The 19,159-nt window shown below is 46.6% G+C and overlaps 1 protein-coding gene across 1 annotated transcript in view; it reads left to right on the top strand.

The window, feature by feature from the left end:
• kif20ba (kinesin family member 20Ba) overlaps positions 1–19,159 on the top strand; it is a 49,473-nt gene that overhangs the window by 20,364 nt on the left and 9,950 nt on the right. Inside the window, exons 20-31 of the mRNA XM_063007764.1 lie at positions 1,969–2,040; positions 4,604–5,270; positions 6,631–6,769; positions 7,006–7,128; positions 7,220–7,280; positions 8,112–8,237; positions 8,324–8,445; positions 13,119–13,274; positions 14,822–14,998; positions 15,435–15,572; positions 18,316–18,411; positions 18,529–18,732. Of these exons, the coding sequence (XP_062863834.1) occupies positions 1,969–2,040; positions 4,604–5,270; positions 6,631–6,769; positions 7,006–7,128; positions 7,220–7,280; positions 8,112–8,237; positions 8,324–8,445; positions 13,119–13,274; positions 14,822–14,998; positions 15,435–15,572; positions 18,316–18,411; positions 18,529–18,732 (2,081 nt within the window). The remainder of the gene's footprint in view (positions 1–1,968; positions 2,041–4,603; positions 5,271–6,630; positions 6,770–7,005; positions 7,129–7,219; positions 7,281–8,111; positions 8,238–8,323; positions 8,446–13,118; positions 13,275–14,821; positions 14,999–15,434; positions 15,573–18,315; positions 18,412–18,528; positions 18,733–19,159) is intronic.

The raw sequence follows: 19,159 nt of genomic DNA, 5'->3' as shown, positions 1-19,159 counted from the left end.
TATCAAAGGAAACGGTTCATGAAAGCATGCAGGTGTGTGTGTGAGCTGTAAATATAAATAAAGCACAAACATTTTACATGAACCTTTTATATCTGAGCTGCAGGTTGTGGAGTTTTGTCTAACTCTGGCAACCCACCTGAATGTGTTTAGAAGTGAATGCTTTATTTGTCATGTATACGATGGAATTCATTCTTTGCGTATCCCAGCTCGTTTGGAAGTTGGGGTCAGAGCGCAGGGTCAGCTATTGTACGGCGCCCCCTGGAGCAGACAGGGTTAAGGCTCTCGCTCAAGGGCCCAACAGTGGCTGCAAGGCAGAGCTGGGATTCAAACTCTCAACCTTTCAATTTATAGTCCAGAGCTCCACCCACTAGGCTGCTATTACATATATATTATTAATTGTTTTATGATTTTTTTCCTGCAATTTTCTCCATAACTTAGTCATATCCAATTACCCTGATTGCGTTACGATCCTCTTCCACTGCTGACCGAGTAGAGCCACAACTGGTCCACCCCCCCTCCGACACGTGCGCAGTTTCGATCGCTTCTTTTCACCTGCACGAGGCGAGTTCACACGCGGATCAGCTTTGTGCACGGAGAGTTGCACCCCGATCAGCATTATCCCTCCACTCTGTGCAGCACCATCAATCAGCCAGCGGAGGGCGTAATTCGCTGAGTTATGAGGAAGCCTGGTCCGCCTTCCCACCCTGTATAAACAACAGCCAATCGTTGTTCATGTAGGCGCCCAGACTGCTGCATGGCAGAGCTGAGATTCGAACCGACGAGGTCGAAAAAGTTGCTAAAAAAAGCCAGAATTTATTTCATTTTTCATTCTCATCAATGTCCATCCTGCTCAGGGTTGCAGCGCGTCCAGTTCCACCAGGAACACCCTGGTCTGGATGCCAGTTCGTCACAGGGCTTCAGCCATCACTAATCATGTCTGTGTAGTTACCCGGCTGGTTGATACCACCTCTGAGATTTGAACCCTGATCCCAGCGGTGGTCGGTCAGTGGAAAATTCATGTATTGTATATAAGCCACACCCCAGACATTCATACTGAAACCTGATTGGTTGGCAGATCAAAGGGTCAGGGCGTGTCCGGTTTTATGGGGTAGGGGGGGGTTCTGGTTCCACCAGAAAACAGTCAGGGTCAGGGTGGGTCCGGTTCCACCAGGAAACAGTTATGGTCGGGAAGGGGGTGTCCAGTTCCACCGAGGAAACGGGCAGGGTGAGGGCGGGTCCGGTTCCACCAGAAAACATTCAGGAGGGGGTCTAGTTTCATGACGAAACGGTCAGGATCAGGGCGGGTCTAGTTCCACGAGGAAATGGTCCACTGTAGGAATACCCTGCACTGGACGCCCCCACTCCGTCAGACATCCGTCCAGCCAATCGTGTCTGTATAGACGCCTGGTTGGTCGATGGCATCGATTAGATTCGCACCCGGATCCCAATGGTGGTGGGGTAGCTTAATAGACGACTGATCACTGACCGCACCTTTAATCCTGCTCAGTACGAATTCCTTTCTCATTCTCATGAATGTCCATCCTGATCAGGGTTGCAGGGGGTCCGGTTCCACCAGGGACTCCCTAATTATATTTGGATTATTTAAAATTCTTAACCTTTAATGTATAAATATAAACCAGGTTTTATTTACAGCGCTCACACAACTCCTGTCCTTAACGAGCTCTCGTTAATTAGGGAAGGTCGTGACACTTTAATGAATAAATGATATTTTATCATGGATCAAACATCAATCAGCTGGTTTCACCTGCAGCACGTGAAATAAACCAGTATAAACCAAATAAAGTGATCCATGTTATATATTATATACATTTAAAATAAACACATTAAATATTCGCATACGCAGGCTCACATCAGGGCTAACCTGCGAGGTCAAAGGTCAGCGTCAGCCTTTTTTTGATGTGTCGAGGTCACATGATCACCTGATATGAGATTCTCCTCCCTCTGCAGAGACTCTGGAGGACTCCGCTATCCCAGAAGACACTGCGCATGCTGATGACTCACCTGTGCTGGAGGTCAAAGGTCAGCTTGTTTGTTTTTTGGTCTCTTGTGCTAGCTATCAGGCTATCGTCTGTACACAGCTGCTGTTGGTGTGGATTCTACAGGGCGTTTTATATTATTATTAATCGGTGTTTTGATGGTGGGTGGAGGTGGAGTTTTAACACAGCGGTTCTGAACCTACAGCCAGAAGTATGTGCACGTCACTACTAATTTCAAGTTCAGGTAATTGAGCCACGCTGATTGCTGATCATTTTTGATTTTGCAAGTTTATTTAATACAGTAGGATGTGATTTGGGACAGAGCCGGTGGTTGGAGCAGAGATTAGATTTATTTTTCACTGAGATGTTTGAAGTAAACCTGTAGATGCTTTATTAAGGTAAATTAAATAAAACTAGACTTAAATACATACTTACGCTTAATTAAGATCAGAATCTTTATCTATTCACCAAGGACCAGGTACAGGTGTGAACATTCAGATGTATTAAAATAATATAGGAAAATGTATATTATATAAACATAACACGGTGGAGAATTCGGGCATCAACCAGGTAAGTGATCTTCTCTAACATTATTTATCTGTTGAATTGTCGATCTGTTTCTCTGTTTTGGTGGAGGAAATATTGTGTTGGGAGTGCTGTTCAGAATACGTAGAGATTGGAAGTTCCAAAACTACTTATCTGATTACTCTGTTTTGTTTAAAGGATCCTTGTTTATTTTGTGTATTTCCTCAAACACTCTTCCTGTCCTTTTTACTTCTATTTGACAGATTTTATCATTCTGTAATTGTATCATTATTGGGAGAGGAGTCGTTCCTTGAACTGTATTTGTTGGTTAGTAAAACTGTCTTACTGTCTTGTAAGTCATGGGGACCCAAAATTCCAAAAATAAATATGATTGTCCTAAATTGCATGAAACTCCTGACAAATGGTGGAGAATGCGGGCAATGGGAGCGTGACTGTTATAAAAAACTACGGGAACAAGGTACAGGCTCCAATCAGAATAAAGGTAAAGGCCTAATGGTAAGAACAAGAATGGAAAGCCAAAAGGCTCTGACTCTCAGAAACAGCAGTTTCCACCTCCTTCCAACCCACAGTGGACTCCTGGCCACTCTGGACATGTATAGACAGAACACTGACAAACTAAGTAAAAATAAATAAATAGAATGAAAATATAAAAGTAAACTAGCAAAACTTCAGGTAGAAAGTTGTGCATAAGTGGTTATTATTCCATATACAGTGGTACCTTGTAACTCGACGTCCCCTAAACTCAAAATCTTTGTAACTCGACGCCCTTCAGGGAGAAATTTTACCCCTAAACTTGTCGCGTGTGCGACTGTCTCTTTGTTCAGCGCTCGGCTTGATCAGTAAACCCTGATCAGCGTGTGAATCTGATCTGAATCTGCATCAGTGTGGAATAAGGTGCAGATCCAGGGTTACAGCTCCACATGTATCTGTGTTTATCTGGATTCTCCTCCCTGTTTCACTTTTAAACTTGTGTTACAGCTCCAGCTTCTGAGAAATGGTGAGAATCAGAATCAGCTTCTCCCAGAGTCTAAAACGCTTCTGGTTGAGAATAAAGCTTAACGTGGTTTAATGTAGTAAAAGAAGGAGACAGGAGCACTAAACTCCTCTTCATTATTACTGCTCATAAGTTCCTCCACTAATCACATTCCTCACTCGCTGTTTTACTACAGTAAGTCTAAATAAAAACACTGAAATACAATTACAAACAGTTACACATCAATAAAAGCTGCACTTTAGTTTTACTTCTTTATTGTTTCCTGACGCTTCTTAATGCTGGAGATGCTTCATGTTGGAATACCGTATTCCCTTCAGCACTGGCGCATTCACATGCGGTGCACAAACAGTGGTTACTAGACTAGTAATCAAAAGGTCACTAGTTAAGCCCCACTGCCAGATTGCCACTGTTGGGCCCTTGAGCAAGGCCCTTAATTCCTGAATTGAAGTCACTTTGGATGAAAGCTTCTGCTAAATGCCAAAAATGAAAATATATTCATGTGAATGCGCCGGTACTGCACGGAATACAGCATTAAGAAGGGTCAGGAAACAATAAAGAAGTAAAACTAAAGTGCAGCTTTTATTGTATTTTTTTTTTATGTGTAACTGTTAGTAATTGTATTTCAGTGTGTTTATATTATATTTGTGTTATTTTCAGTGTTTAAGTGTCAAAAACAACCTCATTATTTTACATGGGACTAAAATATCTGCAGCTCCACGGGACCAGGAACGCATTAACAGGTTCTCCAATCATCCTCATGGGAAACAATACCTCGAAACTCAACGTCTTTAAAACTCTGGTTTGGTTGAGTTTCAAGGTAGTCCTAAATTTAAATAAAGTAATTTTAAGAGGAACACAAAACAAACTTGTACGCGAATGCCCCCTTTTGGTGGCTTTACGTTACACCTTGTAAACCACAGTGGGACCAGATTGCAGAGCAGCGAGAGTAAGGTGCATCGTTTGTGTTACCAGGATTTAATTCCACCATGGAATGAACCCCAGGTGCTTTAATTCATCAGGTTGTAGAAACGTGACTGATCAGACTCTTTCTTCCTTACCACCTCAGAAATCCTGGGCCGTGATCTCGAGAGCTATCGTGCTGAGCTGCGCCGTAAAGACGAGCAGATCGCCGATCTCCAGCGGGAACGCCAGACTCTGGAGTTCTGCATCCGAGAGCTGAGATCCCGGCTGGAGCGGTGGGAGCCACCCTGCTCTGAGACTCTGAGAGAAATGGAGCAGATGATCTGTGAGGAACAGGAGCAGCAGTTCCAGTCCATCATGTCACGCCTGAACATCATGGAGAACAAGCTCGGCACCGCCAGGATGAACGCCGGCCTCTTAAAAACATCTCTCCAGAGCAGACCTACCAGAGATCCAGGAGCGGAGGAGATAAAAACCCTACGACGAGAGCTGGAGGAGAACGAACACACTCGCGATGCTCTCCAAGCTGAGGTCGTGATCCTGAAGGGCGTCATCAAAGATCTGGAGAGTAGGAACGCTCAGGAGAACCCCGAACACCCATCAGAAGCTAGAACGTCTAGTACGGAAACCCTGCTGGCGCACAGAGAGGCGGAGCTCGCTCAGAAGGAGGCGGAGCTCGAAGCTCTCCAGGAGGAGGCTCAGGAGGCGAGGAAGCGCGAGGTGGAGCGGAGACGAGAGCTGCTGGCCGTGGCCGAAGAGGCCATCGCTCAGAAGGACGCCGAGCTGGAAGAACGCCAAGCCGAAATCGACAGGTAGGTCTGACCCGCAGGTGAGACCGTCTCATTTAATCACGTGATACAGATTCAACACTCGTCTCCTGTCCCTGCTGGGCCGAGGTCACAAGGTCTTAATTACTAATAAATTATTTTACGTTCAGGTCCCATGGTGTGAATTAGGGCATTTGATCAGGATGGAGATATATCACGCTAGCCCACAACTATTAGCGATGTAGGTTTAGAATCTCTGCTGTGCTGTCGACCTGTCAGACGTCTACAAACATGATTGGCTGAGCCAAAGTCCTTACTTAATGTCTCACATTTACTGGTTAATCTTCACTATGAGCCGACCTACCAATCCTACTTCAATTCAGTTAGCAATCACTTAGTTTTCCAAACTAGCTCAACATTTTGGACATTTTGACTTAACAACCAATTCTGTGGATGGTACAGGTCCCAAGTCCGGATACACTTTACATCATTTTAATAATGTTTAACGTACAGCGGTACCTTGTAACTGGACATCAGTCAATTCTGGGAGCGGTGTTGAGTTTTAAAGACGTTGAGTTTCGAGGTATTTTTCCCCATAAGGATGTTTGGAGAACCTGCTAATGCGTCCATGGTCCCGTGGAGCTGCAGATATTTTAGTCTCGTGTAAAATAATGAGGTTGTTTTTGACACTTAAACACTGAAAATAACACAAATATAATATAAACACACTGAAATACAATTACTAACAGTTACACATCAATAACAATACAATAAAAGCTGCACTTTAGTTTTACTTCTTTATTGTTTCCTGACGCTTCTTAATGGTGGAGATGCTTGATCTTCAGCACCGGCGCATTCACAGGAGAAGTTCCTATGAAGTGTGACGGCGGTGCACAAAACTCAGCGTGACTTATTGTAGTAAAACAGCGAGTGAGGAATGTGATTAGTGGAGGAACTTATGAGCAGTAATAATGAAGAGAAGTTTAGTGCTCCTGTCTCCTTCTTTTACTACATTAAACCACGTTAAGCTTTATTTTCAACCAGAAGCGTTTTAGACTCTGGGAGAAGCTGATTCTGATTCTCACCATTTCTCAGAAGCTGGAGCTGTAACACAAGTTTAAAAGTGAAACAGGGAGGAGAATCCAGATAAACACAGATACATGTGGAGCTGTAACCCTGGATCTGACGCTTATTCCACACTGATGCAGATTCAGATCAGATTCACACGCTGATCAGGGTTTAGCGCACAATTTGAAATTAAATTAGTTATTAGTTTGAGTTTGAGGGATGTCGAGTTGCAAGGTACCGCTGTGTATATATCTGAAGTGTTTAGTTTTTACTCATCTTGTTGTTATTTTGGGGACCATTTGCTGGTTCCTTCTTCTCACTCGTCTCCGTGCTCCAGGATGAAGGAGGAGGTGAGGAGAAACACCGAGAAGATGAAGAGTTTATCGGTGGACGCGCAGAGGAGAGAGGACGAGTCGGACGACCTGAGGGAGAAGCTCGCCGACTCCAAAAAACAGATCCAGCAGGTTCAGAGAGAGGTGAGGGACGCTCCCGATTTAGTCACATCTAATTCCGTTATTAACGAATCCATCTTCATTTTTCCGCTGTCTCTGTGCAGCGGCGTCGATCAGCCAGCAGAGGGCGTAGCAGCAGCAGTTATGAGGAATCCCCTCCGGCGGAGTTATACCCGCCTCATAACTGCTGCTGCTACGCCCTCTGCTGGCTGATCGACGCCGCTGCACAGAGACCCTCATTAAAGTGTGTGTGTGCTCAGATCTCCTCCATGCGTGATGAGGAGAAAGCTCTGAAGCAGAAGCTGGCCGACCTGGAGAAGATCAAATCTCAGCTCCAGAACGACCTGCATAACCGAGATCGGATCATCCAGCAGCTGAAGAGTGTAAGACCTGAGTAGATTCACGTGTTTTATACATTTATATATGAATATTAGTCACGATTATAATAAAACGTGTTTATCTGTGTCCGAACAGCGGCGTTTATCCGAGTCTAAACCACAGAACCACACCCAGCTGTATGAAAAAGCTCTTAAAGGTACGGCTTCTCAAATCGGGTGGGAAAAGACGGGAGTAACAAGTGGGCGAGGTCTTGGTAGGAAGCCCGACCGAAGTACGGGGGATAAGAAGGAATGGTGGGGTGTGCACGCGCCTGAGGGAGGGCGTGTCGGGAGAATATACCCTCCTCGTACACCATCGGGGTCTCCAGCATAGGATGAGGAACTGGGTATGACTAGGAAGGGAGAAATGCAGAAATAAAATAGTAAAATGACGTGTTGGATGTGTCTGAGGAACAGAGTCGAGCGGGGTGAGGGTTCTCTTTTCATATTTGTCCCTTTTTCTTCCAGCCTAGTCATATCCAATTCCCTCACCCCTGACCAAGAAGGGGAAAATATGTAGTGCCCAACCGCTTCTTTTCACCTGCATTGGGCATTTACATTTTCGACATTTAGCAGACACTTTCATCCAAAGCGACTTGCAGTACTGTGACAGTATACAATCTAAGCAATTGAGGGGTAAGGGCCTTGCTCAAGGGCCCAACAGTTGCAACATGGCAGTGATGGGGCTTGAACCGGCTAACTTTTGATTACTAGTCCAGTACCTTAACCACTAGGCTACACCTGTCCTAGACTAGTTATTCACCGTCTCTGTGCAGTTGCTCCGACCAACCAGCAGAGGCCGCCATTGCAGCACTAATGATGAACCCGTTCGACCCACTCACCCTCAGACACGGCCGATCGTGACCAGGATGAAGTTATTGATAATGATTGATGCTTTTGTATCTTGTTGAACTCTTGTTGAACTTGTTGAAGTATTTATAATCATAATTAGTGTGTGTGTGCGCGTGTGTGTGTGTATGCGTGTGCAGATCTACAGCAGCGTGAGTGTATGATGGAGGAGATGAAGCTGGTCCTGAGTGAACAGGAGGAGACTCAGACTCAGATGGACGTGGAGCTGGAGAGCAGAGAAGCTCAGATCCAGCAGCTCACCCAGGGTAACCAACCCAACATCCAGCCACAGGGTGGCGCCTCTGTTCAGGTTATCAACACAAATACCAATACTGTGTGTGTGTGTGTTTAGAGCTGGAGAACCTGAAGGAGCTGCTTCGAAGGCAGAAGACCAATCACGGCTCACTGCATCATCCTGACCCCGCCCGAACTGATGCCCGAGAGGAAGCCGCACGGGCGCAGGAGGAACTGCAGGTCAGGTTCTGAATACAGGCGGCCTCGTCCCAAATACCTCCCTAATCCCTGTACTGCAGACAACAGTGACTCTTCACTGGAAGTGCGCACTACATAGAATAGAACACAGGGGGCGCTCTAGTGCACTACATAGACTAGAACACAGGGGGCGCTCTAGTGCACTACATAGACTAGAACACAGGGGGCGCTCTAGTGCACTACATAGACTAGAACACAGGGGGCGCTCTAGTGCACTACATACAATAGAACACAGGGGGCGCTCTAGTGCACTACATAGACTAGAACACGGGGCGCTCTAGTGCACTACATAGAATAGAACACAGGGGGCGCTCTAGTGCACTACATAGACTAGAACACAGGGGGCGCTCTAGTGCACTACATAGACTAGAACACAGGGTGCGCTCTAGTGCACTACATAGACTAGAACACAGGGGGCGCTCTAGTGCACTACATAGACTAGAACACAGGGGGCGCTCTAGTGCACTACATAGACTAGAACACAGGGGGCGCTCTAGTGCACTACATAGACTAGAACACAGGGGGCGCTCTAGTGCACTACATAGAATAGAACACAGGGGGCGCTCTAGTGCACTACATACAATAGAACACAGGGGGCGCTCTAGTGCACTACATAGACTAGAACACAGGGGGCGCTCTAGTGCACTACATAGACTAGAACACAGGGGGCGCTCTAGTGCACTACATAGACTAGAACACAGGGGGCGCTCTAGTGCACTACATAGACTAGAACACAGGGGGTGCTCTAGTGCACTACATAGACTAGAACACAGGGGGCGCTCTAGTGCACTACATAGAATAGAACACAGGGGGCGCTCTAGTGCACTACATAGAATAGAACACAGGGGGCGCTCTAGTGCACTACATAGACTAGAACACAAGGGGGCGCTCTAGTGCACTACATACAATAGAACACAGGGGGCGCTCTAGTGCACTACATAGAATAGAACACAGGGGGCGCTCTAGTGCACTACATAGAATAGAACACAGGGGGCGCTCTAGTGCACTACATAGACTAGAACACAGGGGGCGCTCTAGTGCACTACATAGAATAGAACACAGGGGGCGCTCTAGTGCACTACATAGACTAGAACACAGGGGGCGCTCTAGTGCACTACATAGAATAGAACACAGGGGGCGCTCTAGTGCACTACATAGACTAGAACACGGGGCGCTCTAGTGCACTACATAGAATAGAACACAGGGGGCGCTCTAGTGCACTACATAGACTAGAACACGGGGCGCTCTAGTGCACTACATAGACTAGAACACAGGGGGCGCTCTAGTGCACTACATAGACTAGAACACAGGGGGCGCTCTAGTGCACTACATAGACTAGAACACAGGGGGCGCTCTAGTGCACTACATAGAATAGAACACAGGGGGCGCTCTAGTGCACTACATACAATAGAACACAGGGGGGCGCTCTAGTGCACTACATAGAATAGAACACAGGGGGCGCTCTAGTGCACTACATAGACTAGAACACAGGGGGCGCTCTAGTGCACTACATAGACTAGAACACAGGGGGCGCTCTAGTGCACTACATAGAATAGAACACAGGGGGCGCTCTAGTGCACTACATAGACTAGAACACAGGGGGCGCTCTAGTGCACTACATAGAATAGAACACAGGGGGCGCTCTAGTGCACTACATAGACTAGAACACAGGGGGCGCTCTAGTGCACTACATAGACTAGAACACAGGGGGCGCTCTAGTGCACTACATAGACTAGAACACAGGGGGCGCTCTAGTGCACTACATAGAATAGAACACAGGGGGCGCTCTAGTGCACTACATAGACTAGAACACAGGGGGCGCTCTAGTGCACTACATAGAATAGAACACAGGGGGCGCTCTAGTGCACTACATAGACTAGAACACAGGGGGCGCTCTAGTGCACTACATAGACTAGAACACAGGGGGCGCTCTAGTGCACTACATAGACTAGAACACAGGGGGCGCTCTAGTGCACTACATAGACTAGAACACAGGGGGCGCTCTAGTGCACTACACAGACTAGAACACAGGGGGTGCTCTAGTGCACTACACAGACTAGAACACAGGGGGCGCTCTAGTGCACTACACAGACTAGAACACAGGGGGTGCTCTAGTGCACTACATAGACTAGAACACAGGGGGCGCTCTAGTGCACTACATAGACTAGAACACAGGGGGCGCTCTAGTGCACTACATAGACTAGAACACAGGGGGCGCTCTAGTGCACTACATAGACTAGAACACAGGGGGCGCTCTAGTGCACTACATAGACTAGAACACAGGGGGCGCTCTAGTGCACTACATAGACTAGAACACAGGGGGCGCTCTAGTGCACTACATAGACTAGAACACAGGGGGCGCTCTAGTGCACTACATAGACTAGAACACAGGGGGCGCTCTAGTGCACTACATAGACTAGAACACAGGGGGCGCTCTAGTGCACTACATAGACTAGAACACAGGGGGCGCTCTAGTGCACTACATAGACTAGAACACAGGGGGCGCTCTAGTGCACTACATAGACTAGAACACAGGGGGCGCTCTAGTGCACTACATAGAATAGAACACAGGGGGGCGCTCTAGTGCACTACATAGACTAGAACACAGGGGGCGCTCTAGTGCACTACATAGACTAGAACACAGGGGGCGCTCTAGTGCACTACATAGACTAGAACACAGGGGGCGCTCTAGTGCACTACATAGACTAGAACACAGGGGGCGCTCTAGTGCACTACACAGACTAGAACACAGGGGGCGCTCTAGTGCACTACATAGACTAGAACACAGGGGGCGCTCTAGTGCACTACACAGACTAGAACACAGGGGGCGCTCTAGTGCACTACATAGACTAGAACACAGGGGGCGCTCTAGTGCACTACATAGAATAGAACACAGGGGGGCGCTCTAGTGCACTACATAGACTAGAACACAGGGGGCGCTCTAGTGCACTACACAGACTAGAACACAGGGGGCGCTCTAGTGCACTACATAGACTAGAACACAGGGGGCGCTCTAGTGCACTACACAGACTAGAACACAGGGGGCGCTCTAGTGCACTACATAGACTAGAACACAGGGGGCGCTCTAGTGCACTACATAGACTAGAACACAGGGGGCGCTCTAGTGCACTACATAGACTAGAACACAGGGGGCGCTCTAGTGCACTACACAGACTAGAACACAGGGGGCGCTCTAGTGCACTACATAGACTAGAACACAGGGGGTGCTCTAGTGCACTACATAGAATAGAACACAGGGGGCGCTCTAGTGCACTACATAGACTAGAACACAGGGGGCGCTCTAGTGCACTACACAGACTAGAACACAGGGGGCGCTCTAGTGCACTACATAGACTAGAACACAGGGGGTGCTCTAGTGCACTACATAGACTAGAACACAGGGGGCGCTCTAGTGCACTACATAGACTAGAACACAGGGGGTGCTCTAGTGCACTACATAGAATAGAACACAGGGGGCGCTCTAGTGCACTACATAGACTAGAACACAGGGGGGCGCTCTAGTGCACTACATAGACTAGAACACAGGGGGCGCTCTAGTGCACTACATAGAATAGAACACAGGGGGCGCTCTAGTGCACTACACAGACTAGAACACAGGGGGTGCTCTAGTGCACTACATAGACTAGAACACAGGGGGCGCTCTAGTGCACTACATAGACTAGAACACAGGGGGCGCTCTAGTGCACTACATAGACTAGAACTCTAGTGCACTACATAGACTAGAACACAGGGGGTGCTCTAGTGCACTACATAGAATAGAACACAGGGGGCGCTCTAGTGCACTACATAGACTAGAACACAGGGGGCGCTCTAGTGCACTACACAGACTAGAACACAGGGGGTGCTCTAGTGCACTACATAGACTAGAACACAGGGGGCGCTCTAGTGCACTACATAGACTAGAACACAGGGGGCGCTCTAGTGCACTACATAGACTAGAACACAGGGGGCGCTCTAGTGCACTACATAGACTAGAACTCTAGTGCACTACATAGACTAGAACACAGGGGGTGCTCTAGTGCACTACATAGAATAGAACACAGGGGGCGCTCTAGTGCACTACATAGACTAGAACACAGGGGGCGCTCTAGTGCACTACACAGACTAGAACACAGGGGGTGCTCTAGTGCACTACATAGACTAGAACACAGGGGGCGCTCTAGTGCACTACATAGACTAGAACACAGGGGGCGCTCTAGTGCACTACATAGTGGATAAAATGAGATTTGAGAACCAGCTGTGGACAGAAGCATCTAATCATCGTCGGTTAGAAAATTACTTTATATATTTGTCATATCCAATTCCCCAGTCCCTGACCAAGGAGAGACTAACCATACCGGCCCCCTGTTACATGTGTGTAGTGCCCAACCGCTTCTTTTCACCTGCATGAGACGAGTTCATTGAGAAGGTCGGGCTCTGCTCAATATTATTCACTGTCTGTGCAGTTGCTCCGACCTGCCAGCAGAGGGCGCTATTGCAGCACTAATGATTGATATTAAGATGTAAATAGGATTTAAATGAGTCAAATGATCACAGCTGGAATCCAAATCCTGTAGAATCTCTGATGAATTGTGGGTATTTGGTATTCTTGTGGGTTTTGAACAGGTCCTGATTTACTGATGTTTGGGTTTCAGGGGGTGAGTGTGAAGCACCGGGCCGAGCGCAGGAAGTGGCTGGACGAGAAGCTGCTCCTGATCTCCCAGGTGAAGGAGGCGGAGGAGAGAAGGAACCAGGACATGAGGCGCTACGCTGAGGACCGAGAGAGACACGCCCGCCAGCTCGCAGAAACTGTACGTACTGATTAGAGATGCATGAGTACCGATACTGGTGTCGGGTATTAGCCCGATACCGCGCTCATTAACTCGTACTCGCACTCGCAAACGAGGCTCCGATACTAAACATCCGATACTGTGTACCTAGTGCACGTTGCTGCGTTAACGCAGGGATTTTCAACCTGTAGGGCGCGAGTGCCTGACCGGGGGGGGGCGTGACATTACGAGATTTTTTTACTTCTAAAACTAAAGCAATTCATTTTTCACCCACGGGAGACAGATTGAATTATTCTCACTGACCGCGACGCTCACACGCACGTTTAATGTTATTTAGTTCCGTTTGAAGAAAAAAAACCTTCAAAATAGAGCTAACAGTGAAGATAACCGGTTACAAGAGCAGCGACCGCTGTTATAGGACGTGTTTGTGTTCAATACTCTGTTCACAGTGTCGATACAAGTGATTCAGGAGTCGACTCATTTTAAGCTTCTTTTCTCAGTCATCTCTCCGTGTTTACTGTTATAATAAACGATGCGGTTATAAATAAACACCAACTACTACAGAACATTCTGTGTGACTCGCTTACATTATAAAGCTCAGGCTTAATTATAATAATAATAATACATTTTATTTATATAGCGCTTTTCAAGATACTCAAAGACGCTTTACATAAGACAAATAATCAAAACAAATACGTACATACACCATACAAATCATAGTACAAAATCAAAATAGTACATAAACATCAAGAATAATTAAGATAAAAACAAAGAGAGCAGCATAAGACAGTTCATTAAAAATTAGCTAAATTATGAGAGATTAATTATATATATATATATTAATTATACTGGTTATTACCACAGAGCGGGAGCCGACTCGGAGTCGTTTACGATTTACCGAGGTGAACCACGAATGTATGTGCTGATAGAATCGGCTCAGATGGGATCGGACTGTATTATCCTTTTAAAGTAAATATTTAAATCAGCAGAATCGCATCGCATGTATGATGTGCACAACGTTAATTACGTGCGTTTATTAATGAACGTTTACGTTAGCTTGTCAGAAGCTTTCTCAATGATGTCTGTGCGGTGTTTTTTTTTTTACAATTAGTGATGCAACCCAAGCAACTGTTCCACTGCACTATTTTACACTAAAAACTACACTATCCCATAATGCTCCAGATTGCATCATTCTAAATTGGTATCGGTATCGGTGAGTACAAAAATACTTGTACTCGTACTCGGTTGGGAAAAAATGGTATTGATGCATCCCTAGTACTGATCGTCTGTTCTTCTCAGGATCTGTCCACAGAGGACCTGAGGGACTTTGATCAGGACCGGATGGTTACGATCAGACGACCGGGTTCACGTTTTGACTCGTCTGTGTTTCAGTATTAAATACTAATAATAATACTAAAAGTAATCCAGTAATAACATCTGCTCTGAGTTCTGCAGTTTGTGTTGAAGGTGGAGGCCGTGATCTCCCACAGCAGAGTGAATAACCTGAATGATAAACGCATTTATGGAGTTTTGTTCGTCTGAAGCTGATCGGTGTCATTGTGAACCAGGAGTCGCTGAAGGAGCGTCTGGTGGAGCGTGAGCAGGAGATGGAGAGATGGAGGAGGGAGAGAGACGCTCTGGTCTCAGCTCTGGAGTTCCAGCTGAAGAAACTCGTCTCCACCATCGCCGAGAAAGACCAACAGATCAAAGCGCTGACGTGCAGTAACACTAAACAGCCACCAGAGGTCAGTACTGTCCTGTACAGTCTATTTTATTATACAAGCCATCTCGGTGCACCTCTCAGTGCCTTCTAAGTGCCCTGTGCCCCCTCTGTTCTCCCCCTGTGCCCTCTGTACTTCCTTAATGCCCGCTTAGTGCCCACTCATTCCCCTTTGTGCTCCCTTAGTGCCCTCTGTGTCTGCTCAGTGCCCACATGGTGCCCTCTGTGTTTTTTCAATGCCCTCTGTGCTCTCTCAGTGCCCCTTTAGTGCCCTCTGTGATCCCTCTGTGCCCTTTTAGTGTGCCATTAACTGTGAATTAACTGTAAAACCCACTACTGCATGGGTCCAGGGTTTGAATCTCTAGCGGTGCTATCAGCCAGCTATTGGCACCTATCCCAATTAGGCTCAGACACGCCCACCTGCCCCACTCAGACACGCCCACCTGTGGTTCTGGTTGCAGGTGGTGGATGGAGGACTGAAGGACCTGCAGGATCTGTTGAAGGAGAGAGACGAGGAGATACAGCGACTGCAGCAGCAGCTCAGAGAGACCGCACCCACCCCCAAAATCAGCCCCCCCACCACCCACTCATACACACAGGTCAGAATTAGTAACTACATGAAATATAGCAGCATGGAGAACATGCTAAAGCACGAGAACACTGGGAACAGTCTAGTGATATATCACAAAATGTTCTTGTTACAATATTATCAAACATAAAGGGGGTAAAGGGAGAACCTACTAATGCTCTTCTTGTGAGCTTCAGTAGATACAGATGATGATCATTTCTGATCTAAATGTGAGCTGATGATAATATTCTCACATGTTTATGATCAGGAGGATGAATATGTGAGGGTAACAGGACTGAGGGGATTTGAACCACATTATTCTACATTTCTGATATAAAATAAGATTAAAAACATGGATGTGATCTGGAGTCACCGAACGCTGCAGGATAAAAGCATTTCTGACTGATTTTACTCTCATATTTCATTCTCAGGTTAGATAGGGGGGACGTGAACTAATACTATTATTCAGTTTTATAGGGAGTTTTTTACTGATGTATTAAATTATTTATCCTAAATGTGCAGTTAGATGAATGTGCAGGACACTTTTCTCAATTAAAAATGCATTTAAAGTGAATTTTATTTACACATATAAAGTCCTGGAGACGGAAATGGAACCGATTTAGTGGAACGGCCCACAAATAAAAGAAGCTTAAACTCAACACAGTACTTTACTGGGGGCCGGTGGAGGGAGGTCAAGATGGGTGAAATGTGCTTCCTGTTCCTCGTACCTGTGAGTAACCGAGCGGCTGCAGTTTGAACAAGCTGTAAACGAGACGAGTAGACCGACAGATCCTGAGATAAAGAGAATCCCAGCGGGAGATACGAGAGGAGATAAAAGCACAAATGAGAGTCTCTCAATCTTTAAAAGACGGGATGGTTTATCTCACAGCAGTCCTGTTTTTATTGACTGCATTTATGTGCAACATCCTAGTAACCACCCAGTGCAAGGTTTTTTTACTTTTATTCAAGCGAGCCACATTTTGAAGCCTCGATTTAACAGACTAAAAGGGGGAGCCCTGGTTTACAAAACGCGTTTGTCCAAAACAGCGAGGGTTTTTCTGAAAACGCAGCACTAAGGTCCACAAACGTGCTAAACATGCACACATGATCAAGAGTGAAATAAAGCAGGTAAATACATCATGTAAATATGAAATGTAAAAGCTGTAAATAAATATTGAAATTGGTGTTCTGTACGACTGGGGCAAAAAATACATATTTCATATAGCGCTTTTCCACCTAAAGGTTCTGTTCGGGTGTTTTTTAAAGAACCGACGCGCGTTTCCACCCGTTTTTGGGAACACACCCAAACCTCTACACTGTGACACGCCCACCAATGACGTCACGGTTCACGCTAACACTGGTGCCAGATTAGAACCCTAGTTCACTGTCTGGAACCTTTTTTTTTCCAGTGAAAACACGCAGAACCGGTTCAAAATCAAGTTTGCGAACCAGAACCGGCTTTGTTCTGCATTGGTGGAACACAGAACCGTATTCCTCACGTACACCCGTCACAGAAACAGCGTGACTTTCTAAATAAGTTCTAACTGTTCAGTGATACCTAGATGCTCCACTGTCACTGAGCACTTCCCTCGTCTTTTAGAGCCAGAACTGAGCTCTAAAACACAAAGAAAAGGCGAGAACAGAGCGAGACTCCTGACAAAATAAAGCCTCTCACTCACGTTAACAGAGAGAGAGAGAGATGTGTGCCACCTAGTGGACGATTACTGAACTTTTGGTCTTGGTACACTTCTTACAGGAATTGTAAACAACCAGAGCGGAAGTTCGGTTTTACAGATTTAGTAAAAGGAGATTAGTTAAAGCAAGGCTAATTAATAAAAATAGTTGTGATCTGGTCCCACTGTGGATTACTAGATGTAACACAAAGCCTCCACAAGGGAGCGTTCGTGTACAAGTTCATTTCATTTTTATGTACCTTTTCAAATGTGTTTTATTTTGTCTTCTTTTTTTTCTGCAACCCATGTTTTTGGGCATTTGAAAACCCCTGACCTAGGAAACCCCAACAACCCCACGACCGCACTGCTGCTTAAGAATTGCTAGTTGGTGCCGCTCAGGTGGCGCAGCGGTTAAATACGCTAGCACACCAGAGCTGGGTTTTCTAATACATCGTATGGAAACTCTGCTCTGCCACCCGGCTGGGCTGGGCGGCTGCACGAACAACGATTTGCTGTGAGCAACAATTACGACCCCTGCTGGCTGCGCGGGGCTGAGGAATGGTGCTGTTAAGGGTGTGGCTCTCCATACACAGTGCTGATCGGTATACATGAACTCGACTCGTGCAGGTGAAAAATGCAGTCTGTACTGAGCACGTGTCGGAGGGGGCGTGTGTCCGTTGAGACGCGTCCTCGGTCAGCGGTGGAGAGTTGAATCAGTGGACGATGCAATCGGGTTTACTGGACACGACTAGATTAGGGGAGAAAATTGTTGGGGGGGGGGGGGGGGGTGAAAAAAAAGAATTGCTAGGTGGTTAAAATGAAATTTCAGGCGGTTGCAGGGATGTTACTCACATACCACAACCACCACCTGGAAACCCCAGGAACTGTTTAACAACACCATAGTAACAAGATACAGGTGATTGATTGAGCTGCTTACTTATATTATTATTCTATTCCTTATTTGTATATTTATTAATTATTATATTGATTAAGTTATTAAATATCAGTAATCAGTCTATTTTAAATAAGATTTCCCGATATAAGATTATAAGTTATTAGCGGTGTTAGCATCAGTGTGTGATGTGTTATTGTGTGTGTTAGACGGCGTCGGTGGAGGATTCATTAGCCGAGCCGCCGCTGGACACCAGCACACTGAGACTGAAACACACTCGGACCCGAGCGTCCGTCACCAGCCAGGTAAAAATCCACAAGCGTTTCATTATTCAGCAGCGCCGGTGCTACCAGCCTGACCGGGCACCCGACACACGTTCCTGATTCCGGAGCTCAGTCTGAAAGTGAGGTTCTGTCCCTCAGGGCTCGTGTGGTAGCACTCCGTCGGTCCTGGACTCCTCCGTGATCTCCACGGAAGCGGGTCGCTGTTCCCGGTTCCCCCGACCCGAACTGGAGATCTCCTTCAGCTCCCTGCAGCCGGAACGGTTCCGCCTGAAACGACCCGGCCAGCACTCGGCCGTCACCGTCAACCTCACCCGCAAGAGGAAGAGCAGCGAGGTGGACCGGGTAAGAACACGCACGGCATTAGGGGCTGTGAAAAAGTAATCACCCCCCTTCTGATTTCTGAACCGCTCCGATTTACTGCATAAATAAGCAGAACATCTCACACACAGGAACTGCAGCGTCTCATTTGTTTAAAGATCAAAGCTCTCCAACAACACCTATATCACCCTTTCAGAAAATGTATTAAATTAATTAAATCCCCATCCCCGGTTATTCAGTCAACCAGTTCACCAGAATATCATGCCTGATATTGAGGGGCGGGTCAGGTCTGATGAGGGGGGTCACGTCTGATGAGGATGAGGTCATGTCCGATTAGAAGCATATTATGTCTGATGGGGTGGGTCACGTCTAATGAGGGGCGGGTCACGTCTAAGGGGTGGGTCACATCTGATGTAGAGGAGGTCACGTCTGATGAGAATTGGGCACGTCT

The sequence above is a fragment of the Trichomycterus rosablanca genome, chromosome 13 (genome assembly GCF_030014385.1).
Source record: "Trichomycterus rosablanca isolate fTriRos1 chromosome 13, fTriRos1.hap1, whole genome shotgun sequence".
Lineage (NCBI taxonomy): Eukaryota > Metazoa > Chordata > Actinopteri > Siluriformes > Trichomycteridae > Trichomycterus > Trichomycterus rosablanca.
The sequence above is the reverse complement of the archived record's forward strand: the minus strand, read 5'-3'. Positions and strand labels throughout refer to the sequence as shown.